Source organism: Plectropomus leopardus, chromosome 4 (genome assembly GCF_026936395.1).
Source record: "Plectropomus leopardus strain MGB_pleo_1.0 chromosome 4, ASM2693639v1, whole genome shotgun sequence".
In the NCBI taxonomy this organism is placed as follows: domain Eukaryota; kingdom Metazoa; phylum Chordata; class Actinopteri; order Perciformes; family Serranidae; genus Plectropomus; species Plectropomus leopardus.
The window spans coordinates 14,961,098-14,972,085 of record NC_142179.1 but is presented as its reverse complement, the minus strand read 5'-3'; the positions used below and the strand labels follow the sequence as shown (position 1 = coordinate 14,972,085).

General features: G+C 40.2%; 1 protein-coding gene across 1 annotated transcript; it reads left to right on the top strand.

Annotated features, from left to right (window-relative positions):
* Positions 1-544: 544 nt before the first annotated feature.
* LOC121944141 (complement C7a) lies at positions 545-10,890 on the top strand. The gene is given in 11 exon segments (XM_088076018.1): positions 545-846; positions 4,531-4,613; positions 6,354-6,471; positions 6,573-6,651; positions 6,701-6,893; positions 7,350-7,494; positions 7,582-7,771; positions 8,474-8,723; positions 8,825-8,994; positions 9,129-9,357; positions 9,972-10,890. Coding segments are annotated over 11 exon segments (1,953 nt in total). The 3' UTR covers positions 10,166-10,890.
* Positions 10,891-10,988: the final 98 nt, after the last annotated feature.

Below are 10,988 nucleotides of genomic sequence, written 5' to 3'. Positions count from 1 at the left end.
CAGTGAAGAGAGTGTTGGAAAAAACAGCTTTGTCAGGGTGAAAGAGCTTTATTTAGTGTTTTTGCTGGTTTAAATCACTAGGTGCATTTGATTTGGAGAGGAAACCTTTTGCATTTGTAACGTGAAACTGCTTTATTCAGTGTTTTTACCAGTTCAAATCCTAATGTACAAAGGGTGCGTACGCACATAAACGTGGCATACGCCCTTTTCCACGCTCACGTTCAGATGTATCAAGAGTGAAATGACAGTGGAAATGTGCGAGGTCCACGCCAGCTTTATGGCTTGGGTACTAATGCTTTTCTAATGTTTCTAAACATTATATGTTCATTACATTATATAACATTTCTAAATTTCTAATGCTTTTGATCCATTGGCGACGCTTAGAGGTGATGCGGAGAAACTTTTAATGTCAAAACAATTTCTCCTCTGAGTGATGTGCACATCACAGACACACTGATGAACTTTTAACACATCCACCTGTCAGCAATTAGATGAGTGGATATAAAAGCATGCGCAAAATGGTGCGGAAATAATGTTAACAACAATGGCAGCTTTAGCATTAGAAGATATTGCAAATGGCGCAGTGCAAAGAGAATGCATAGAGACCGAGAGGATTTCATGGGCACACGATGATGACTGGCTCATCAGCCGCTTGAGGTTTCTGAGGACAGTCCTCCTGGAACTTTGCGCGGAGCTGCAGACGGTATTGGAGCGCAATATGGCGAGGAGCCACGTGCTGCCTGTGCCCATACAGGTGTTGACCACACTGGGCTTCCTAGCGACAGGGGCATTCCAGAGGAAGCTGGCCGACCAATGGGGACTGTGCCAGTCGACCGTGCCAGCTGTGTAGGATGGAATTATTCGCATTTCAGCCAAGTATTTCAAATTCCCAAACAATGCAGTTGAACAGGCCAACATTAAAGCGCAATTTGCAGCGAGAGCCGGTTTTCCTAATGTAATCGGAGCTATTGACTGCACACATTGCTATAAAAGCACCATCTCAGGGTGAATATTTATGTTAACAGGAAGAATTTTCATGCGATCAATGTGCAGACCATATGTGATGCGCAAATGCAAGTAACAAACATTGTGGCAAGGTGGCCTGGATCAACGCATGACTCATTCATTTTAAGCATGGTTGGGAACAGGCTACAAACTGGCATGGTGCACAATGGGTGGCTTCTTGGTGAGTAATTAAATTATTTGTTTAATTGTCCTAATTGTAATCTCCCTGACGTGCATTGGGCATGTGCACCCCTCAATATCAAACTGTCTCCACAGCATAATTACTTGTCAGTGGTTCATGTTATTGACTTGCTGTGCTTTGCTGGTTAAACTACAGATTACGAGCTTTACAGCAAGCCCCTGTTTGTCTCTGTGTGTAAAGTAATTATGTCAATAAACATGTGCTTAAAGTTTGAAATGACTTGATCAGCCAGATCATAGTGTGTGATCCATGTAAGTGGTGTGTAAAATTAACAAATCGAAACTGTAAATCCATTTTGCATATAAAATGTACTTTGAGGAGCGTCTCCAACTCACATTCTGAAAAACTCCTCTTCTTCCCAGTTTTACTCATGGTTTATGTTTGTGTCGTCTGATGCTGCAGACAGAGTAATCCCACATGCAGGGCCTATTTAAATTAATTTGCATGTTTAAATGGGGGCGTGGAGAGGGAGGGGTCCGGTACTCCTATTCCATGTTGATTGGGTTGTACAAAGGAAATGTGCTTGGATTCATGCATGCGCACGGTGTCATACATCTGGATTTTTTGTGCTTACAACATTTTCTAGATTTAAGCGTATGCCATGTTGCAGTAGGAAATCCATGCAAGTCTGTATGTTTTCTTTATGCTTTGGAGAGGAAGAGACTTCTGCTGATAATTCAGCTCCCAATGGAAAACCTCGGAACAATAAACACTAAGGTATCTTTGTGGGAGAGATTTCAATCATGGTTGCAATCTGCAGTCTTCACCACTAGATGCCACTAAACTGCACTAAATTTATCCTTTAATTTACATTACGTGACACACATCCATACATATTTTTCTGGTACCCGCCAAGGTCAGTGGTGGCGTTATGGTAGTACAGTATACACAGGCTAACCGACTGCGTGTCATTTAGTTCATTAACTACTTTTATTGCACATTACGGTAGCTGAGATTCATTTGCACATATTTTGAAGATTCTTCCTGTGGTCCTGTGGGTTGTATTTAGTGGCATATTAATGTGCTTTATCAAATTTCCTAATGCACTGCAGGTCATTATTATTGCTTTAAAAGGTAATGTAAAAGAAAAGGCCCAAATATATGTCCTTGGATTTTACTGAAACAGTCATTTGCTAGAGGAATGCGAAAATGCAAATGCACCAAATGCACAATGTTATTGTGTGCATATGCGTGTGTGCATGTTTGTGTCTGTCAGTCACTCACAAACACACACACTCAGGCAAGCACACAGATGAGGAGGAGGTAGAGGTGTGGGAGGTAGAGATGGATGATGGCATTCAGACGGTTTTAAGAGGGGCAGTAACGAGATGCACAGTTTCAGAAAAGTTTGGAGTGTGAGGAGGAGGAAGAGTAATTTCACCAGCCGCTCCTGTGTCTGGTTATGGGGGTACACGACACAGGGTGGCAATTTGTCTGTCAGTAGAAGCTACACAGCATTCTACAATATTACAGTGAGATGCATGAAAGCATCATAAAAGGCTGAGATACACAGTTAATTACTAGAAGTCAACAAAGATGGAGTCATTAATGGGGAGAGGGGAAACTGGGAATTGTAATGATTGTTTTAGTCAGTCAGACATGAAAACAGAAAATGGACAAAGGGAGGCAGCAGGCAACCCTCACAGCAAGGGGACAGAGAGGGAGCAGAGTATATGTTGTAATCGTTCCACTCTGTCTGAGAGGGCCATCAGTCAGAACTGGCCCACAACTGGTGGTTTACGACCCTTGTTGTTTACAGATCATCGCCCCTTTTTGTAACCTATAAAGTCCTAGAGTCTGCGTTATTTTTCTTTTCTCTCTATAAAAATTGACAAACCTGTTAATGACACCAAAATGCATTATAATGATTTGCTAAGCAATAATTACTTTAGACCTTTATGTCAGTGATTTGAAACTGTTTTGGCTTGTGTTCCTTTATTAAGCAATTTCTTTTTAAAGGCTTTATATTCCCGCCATCCATTGAAAACCATGTTTCATGTTACCTTTTTAATGAAATAAGAAAAAAAAAGCCTAATTTGAAGCTTTGTGACAATTCATTTTTAAGGCCCATACACACCCACATGGTATTAAAGACCTTGTGATGATGAAGAAGGTCAACTGTTGCATTGCCTCACATCGCTTGTTTCTTGGCCACAAAGTTGCACCTGAACACATCACAAAGACAACCAGTGGCAAACTGGCAAATGTTTTGTTTTGTTCATGCACAAAGGGAGACCTAAGGACTGACAGGGCATATTCAAGATGGAAGCTAGCCAGTCAGCACATTAACAACACTACCTGATGCTGAAAGACTAAAGGACATTAACTGCGCTAACAAACAATAATACAAACAATTATGCATTGTCTTTGCTACAGAGTTTAATGGCTAAAACATAATTTTAAGTAATATACACAAGTTATTTGTTTACTATCCTCAGTTGGCAGTTGAACTGCCAATCAGAGTGATTTAATCCACCTACAGGCTACGCTTGATGCAAATTCAACATGGTGAAGGGCTGAAATTGACTGTCAGCTTGGTGTGTCAGGGCCCTGAGATAATTTGTTGGATTTTTCGTGTTATATTTGCCAGAAACATACAGTAGAATATGTTTTCCCATTTGTTAAGGAACAATTGATCCTTCACTTTTCACTAAGCTGTGAGAAGTGATGTGTCCTTCTGAAATAGTTTCATTTGAATAATTTTTAGATGCCTGAGGAGGAAGAATTGTCTTGTTTTCAGAATTAAAGACAAAGATTAAAAAGTGTCAGACACAAAACCATAAAACTAACTTGAACAGACACTTGTTATTTTATGTGGATACTGTGCAGATCACCACCACTGCTGTGGTAGAAGCAAATGGAGATCCAAAAAAGAATAAAGAATAATGACTCCTATGTTGAGAGTCACTGGCTTACAGTGTGTTGTCTAACAACCATGAACAGACGACGTTGTTATAGATTTTGTTAGTTGCTGTGTGACTCCACAGTTTTGGCAGTTCCTGTCCAGGAGCTTCAAAATTTTTACAAATATTTATTTTTATATAATCCCTTTTCTTGATTGACAGATGGCAGAAACAGACAAGATTCATGGGGATGAAATGCAACAAAGGTCACTGGGCAAATCAAAGCAGGGAGGTTGCAGTAACATACAGTATAAATTTAAACCACACAGGGCTGTCTGGACACAAATATCAATTTACAAACATTACAAAAAAATTAAAATCTGGTACACGATTTATTCTCAGGGAGCGGAAGCACATAAGCTTCGTATTCATTGACTAAGTCTCTCTGTCAGAGCCTCACAGCCTGTCGTTCTCTGGCAGACCAAACTTCCAGGGCAGATGGCGGTCAAAGATGCCCCCTGAACATCATGAGACCCACAGAAGCGGCACTAATGGAGGGCACGGTCTGGTGGCCTATTGTCTGAGCCAACTGTTATTCTAGCCTGTGGTGCTGGGACTTGGATCGCTGCTGTACAGTAGCTGAGTCATTTAGCATCAGGTGGTCATTGTAAAAAAATACAGGAAATCACTTCTGTAGTCATTACCTTAGTCCATTATGGATTACGTATGCAATACGTCTTGACACCTTGTATTGACAGATGTTGCATCAAATCACAAATTATACTGCTTTTGGATAGAAGGCTCACTTTTCCACTTGTTCTTCATAAATATCAGTTGGGTAGAAAATGCTATGCAATTTCTGCATTGCTCTAAACTTGTGTTACCTGGATAACTGCTCTTGAAAGAGATGCTCACCTTGAAGGAGCTTCTTTTGTCCTCGAATGTTGAGCTGGGATTGTGGGCACAAAGTGTTTGTTTGGGCTTTGTGTTTTCTTATGCTTCTGCTATTTGTTCGGATCCAGAGAACATATTCTCATTTCCAACATGTCATTGCTACTGTAATAAAAGTAACTCTTTTCTGTCTTCACCTCATTTTAAATTGAACTGTACATTAATTTGACGTCCTAAATTTGCGGGCAGGATAACATTGTTATTTGCTTATTTCTAAAATGATAGGCAGCAGGAATCAATGCTTTCTAAAACAACCTTGCCTGCCTTGCAGCTGGAAAAAAAATCATCCAAACACTCAAATTTGGTGGTATTCCCTCTTGAGCTGCCAGTGTGTGATGGATATGCACAGTATGGCCTCCTGTCTGGTTGTGACAGCAGATATATGCCCATAATTAGACAGGATTCCATGTACAAATATGGGAACACTTCCTCATTAAATAGCTGAGAATTTAGAGTTTGGCTTCGAGAGATGTCTCCCTGCAGATACACCGCTAATTGTCGTGGATGTCATCATCCTGTCTGTCTCTCCCTCTCTCAACATATGGACAAATTACTAAGATTTTAATTGATCAATACTAAATCTAGGCTTATTTTTAGAAATTGATCCTTATATGCAGTTATTCTCAAAAACCCCCTTTACTTATTCTATATCCACAAATTTAACCATGAAGAGGAAACGGAAACGGTTCTCTATTGCCCTCCAGTGTTTGCCAGACTATATCACATCTTAACGCTCCTATTTATGCACGTCTGGTTTCATTTTGTGTCTCTGCCAAAGCTTTTGTTCATGCATGTTTTTACCTGCAGCAAATCTCCCTCTGAGCGAGACTAAAATGGCTAAAGTCATTTCAACAAAACAAATGGTTTGTTCAATGAGAGCCAGCACACAACATTTTCAGGTCCCTGAAACTGAAGCAGCTAAATGGAATTCAGCCATCATTAATTTGACTGTTTACACCTATGCTTTCCCTGCTGTGACAGGTCGGCTGTGAGAAAGGTCTGTCAGCTCTGTGATAAATGTGACTGAAGAAGAAGTGGCCTACAGCAGGCAGAGACTCTCACTCTGAGAGGAAATTTGCTTTTGGTTTCACAATGAGCTGGCACAAAAATATGTTCCTCTCTCTTGTCCAAAGTGAAGACATTTGCACATGCACACACACATACACACACACACCCTCATGAAACCCAATATGTTCCAAGGAATAATGGGTGTTCTTCCAAGAACAACCAGCATCAAAGTCTCTTCAAGACGTCTGTTTGCTGCTCTTCACCACCATGAAGGCAAGTAGAAAATTACACATTTTTTAGATTTCTGCAAAACATTTCATATACATTATAAACTGAGATCTTAGAGTATTTTACTTTCTTTTATGTCTTTTGCTCTTCTCCTCTGTCCTCTGTTCTTCAGAGCGTTACACAACTCTTTTTTGCAGCCTTGCTGTGGCTGTTATTCCTGTTCGCCCCCAAAGGGTAAATCTGTTTTTGTTTTACCGTTTCAAATGTTTAAAAACACAACGTAAACATGGAATGATTATTTTGAATTGTTTGATATATGGTGTCATATTCCCAAGGTTTTGTGACCAGAGAGTTCATTGCCAGTGGGGGCCATATGGTGACTGGTCAGAGTGAAAGGGCTGCACCAAAACACAGGTTAGGAGGATTAAAGGTCTAGAGTGTCATGTTAAGGGGTGGTTAATTGTTAACTGAAATTTCTCCCATCCATCACCCAAAGCTTTGCTGGATATTTGATGTAGGATCTGATCCCCCTCTCCTTCAGGTGGCTTCGGATTCTCCTGCATCTTGGTTCTTGGTCAAAGTAGGTGTGGTCTCCATGATCTGTCAGTTCCCTCTTTTCCTATGCGGCTCCCAAAACTTGCTGCCCCGTGTCCCAGGTGAAAAACCGCACTAAAACACTGCGGAGTTTATTCAGTGCATGTGTTTTTTTGCGATGCGCAGCGGTGCGCTGCTGCGATGTTAAGTTTTTCTTTGGGAATATTCAACAATCACTGCTCTCTCCTCGCTGTTGTCCACCCTCTCCTCGATCCTCTCGGCCCTGTCAGCCATGCGCTGCAGTTCATACTTCTGTTGTCCGATTTCCTTTTTTAGTTCGGCCATCTCCTGTTTTGTGTTTTGTTTCACCTCTGAAGTCCTTTAATTCCCCCCTCAACTCTCTGAGTAGTCTCTGGGTATTAAAGACTTTTTAGCTCGATGTTTGGTTGGAGATGCACGCTCACGCTGCTGTTCTCTCTCCTCGCGACCGGATGTCTCAGTCTAACTCTTTTCACTCCCAGAGTCATACAAAATTAAAAATAAAAATCACACAGTTCTGTGTGTTGTCTGCCATACAGGAAAGTGTATCAGCCAGTCTCTGGTGTGTAACGGAGATCAGGACTGTGAGGAAGATGGACAGGATGAGCAGGGCTGCGACGTGGGAAAACACATTGTGTGTTTACATTCAGTTCTCCCACCCAACATTGAACTCCTAGGAATTGGGTAAGTGAGAAACTGTTGTTGCACTTACACAAACACACAAGTAGGTACCATGTGCTTAAAGGTGGGGTACTTTAATTGCTTCTGTAGGTTTGATGTGGTGACAGAGAAGCGGAGGGCCAGTGTCATCAACACAAAGAGCCAGTGTGGTGTCATCTACAGCGGCGTCCACAATGCTCTCTACAGGCTGCCCCTTAGTACTCTCCATTACAGCTTTTTGGTTGGTCACTCTGGAAACAGTAAACACCTACAGTTGCAATTAATAGTGATATTCCTTTCAGTCAGTTATTCCTGTTAAAGTACCCAGTGGAGTTTTGATCTTTGAGGAACACAGCTCTGTTTATATTCTGCATTTCTCTACATCCTTAAAGCTGGGGTGTACAGTTTTCTGGAAAAGATAAGAAATGCTTTGCACTTCATACAGTAACCCAGTGTACATTGATTCATTTTTATCTTATTTAATTGTAGAGCTGTGTGTAGTGCATTTGCTTTTCACCCCTCCCTGCCCTGTGTTCTCTCTCTGTTGATCAGATCACAAATGAGACAAGAGTCTGTTATTTAGTGCACGAAATGGTCCTTCCTCCTCGCTGCAGCTAGATTACCTCGCCAGGAGGAGAGTGGACAGCAGTTCTGGAAGAAAGACCTTTAGTCAGGGGCTGTAGAAACTCAAATTCAGCCAGTGTGAATACAGATACATACAGAGTACACAGAATTTATTTTCTCACTTGCCTTTTGGACTTCCATATATAACCTGCTCTTTAATTGCATTAATTTAAAATTAATTGAAAAATGTTCTCAACTTTTGCCACAACCTTAAATTTATATGCATAATATCAATGTTTCCTGATGCCTGTAGAAATAAAAGTTCAACACACTGTTATACTGAATTTTCAGATAAATGCTGGAATTTAAATTTCCAGTGGCTATAATAAACTTTAGAAATTGTGCTTGAATGCAACTTTGTTCGTTTTAAAAGTATTAGTATTTTTGTAAATCTAAACATCAGGTTAATAAAAAACGCCACTTTATCTGTAGAGTGTGGCCTCTATTTACCCAGTACTTTCTGAGACTGACTTCTGTGTTTTGTTTTCCTTTAACTTCTGGTTGCTTTCTAGCCAGCCAAAGCCACCAGTCTCATGAATGTGTAAGGACTCAACGCTGGATTCTTTTTTTCCGCATCTCTGACCGCCTACACTGCACAAATAGTCAAGGAGGATGGTCATCATCCACTGGTATAATTCTGATGTTGATACTGCAAACGTATCAGCCTATAAAAGCAATTTACATTTCTAGATCTTTCTGTCATCCATTATCTCTGCATTTTTTTAAACAGGTAATACCAGGAAAAATAATCTTCCACAAAAAGTGGAGTTGGAGGGTGGAGGCACTTCACAAATCGTTGCACTGAAGGCCATACAGCTCTCTGATCCGGACAGGAACTGGGAAATATACTCAAACTGGGCGGATTCTGTCAGATCAATTCCACAGGTCACAAAACAAACAGTAAGGGAAAGTAAAACAAGCACTTTTAAAGTAGTGTTGGATTTACTTCATAGTTATTTTTGTATGTCTTCTTTTCAAATAATACAAAGGATTGTATTATTTGAAAAGAGCTCTGAAAAGAGCTCTGACAGCAGCCGCAGCTGCTGTCAGAGCTGGTGAAAGAGGTTCAGTGTGCTGGGGTGAAGAGGCTGTACCTTCGCAGGGCCATAGAGCAGTACCTTGCTGAGAGTGACACCTGCCACTGCCGGCCTTGCAGCAACAATGGCTTGGTTGTCAGGGATGGAGATGAATGCAAATGCATCTGTAAGCACGGCTCATCTGGAGTGGCCTGTGAGCAAGGAACTGAAGTGGAGGGTCAGCAGGGTGGGTGTCACAGGTTCTGTTGTACTGCAAACACAACGTCTTGTCTTCATAAAGCCATAAAACCACAATTCTGCATCTAAGTTTTTGTACAGATTAAACAAACAAGATTATACTTTTTTTTTTTTACCTTTGGACGGACCCAGCCTAGCTGTTTTCCACAGTTTTTAGTCTAAAGATGTGTTGATGGCTGTTGCACAGTCATCATGTAACTCCATCGCATCAAGTTAGTCGTTTCTAAAATGAAAATGAAAAACTATTTCTTCAGTTTAATTGAACTGGTTGTGGACATGGATGTTTGATGTATGGATGTATGGCTGTAATGGATGTATGAGGAATTTTTTAAAAAAATATTAAAGTATACATGCTTTAGTAAAAACCCAAAATACGTATATAATAAGTATAAACCTAAAAGAAAATAGCATAATAGGTCCCCTTTAAATGTAAGCTCTAATGATGGTCATTTTTTGCTTTTACCAGGTAAATATAGTTTGTAAGTGAGTGAGTCCATCTTTATTGTTTTCAGACATACAGTAGACATTAATGTAATCCTCATTCTCACTCTTTCTTTCTTTCTTTCTTTTTTTCTTTCTTTCTTTCTGCTTCTGCCCATTAAGGAGTGATCCATGGTAGTTGGGCTTGTTGGTCTGACTGGTCATCGTGCTCTGGAGTCAAAAGATCACGAAGTCGCTCTTGCTCTAATCCCACTCCTCAAAACGGTGGACAACATTGTATTGGAGAATCCACCGAGATATCTGAATGTGAAGACCAAGACCTGCAATACCTAAAGTTAGAGCAAGTTGAAGTTTGATTTTGCTATATGAATTTCGATACAATTTTTGTAAGAGGCACCGGCCTGCATTGAATTTCCAATAAGAGGAAGTTTCATGCTGAGTCACATCAATGCGTAGTCATACAGTGTTCTAACTGTAGCTATTTTTCTGCAGAACAATGGCGCCTCAATGTTTTGACCAAACTCTCCCAACCGGTCAGAAATGTGAACACAGGAAGATTTCACTGCTTTTATAAAATCTAGACCACATTGGGCCAAGTCCAGATCAAAAACCATTATACTTAGACAGGTCAAATCTGAACTTGATTATTCTCTGCATTGTAGCCTACACATTCTCTGTATTTTTGTTTGCATCCTAATAAGCAGACTGAAAAATAAAAAAAGCATATATATATATATATATGTATAGATATAGATTCCCTGTCATAATATAGTTCAGATTTGGCCCATTTAAGTGTAGCCTACTGGTTTGTGTTCTGGACCTGGTTCAATGTGGTCTAAAAAAAAGGAGCTTTGAAATATTCTTATATATATATATATATGTATATGCATTTTCAATAATAAAATAAAGGTTTCACAGATGTTAAAGTTGGTTATAGACAGTGTCGGGGCTTTACCTTAAATGTCTAACATGCTTTCACAACAGTCTTAGTTGTATAAAGCTGATGGTTGGTCGCTAAGCAACGCAAATTACATTTCCCTAGGAACCTACGAATTTTAAACTTACTTCAGCGTTGTAGTACTCTATGTACTTTTAAAATGCATAACGTTATTTCAAACTCAGGGGTGAAATAAGTTATACAGTAAGTTTTGATAGTGGTTGCAAGGTGCATGGTGTTTT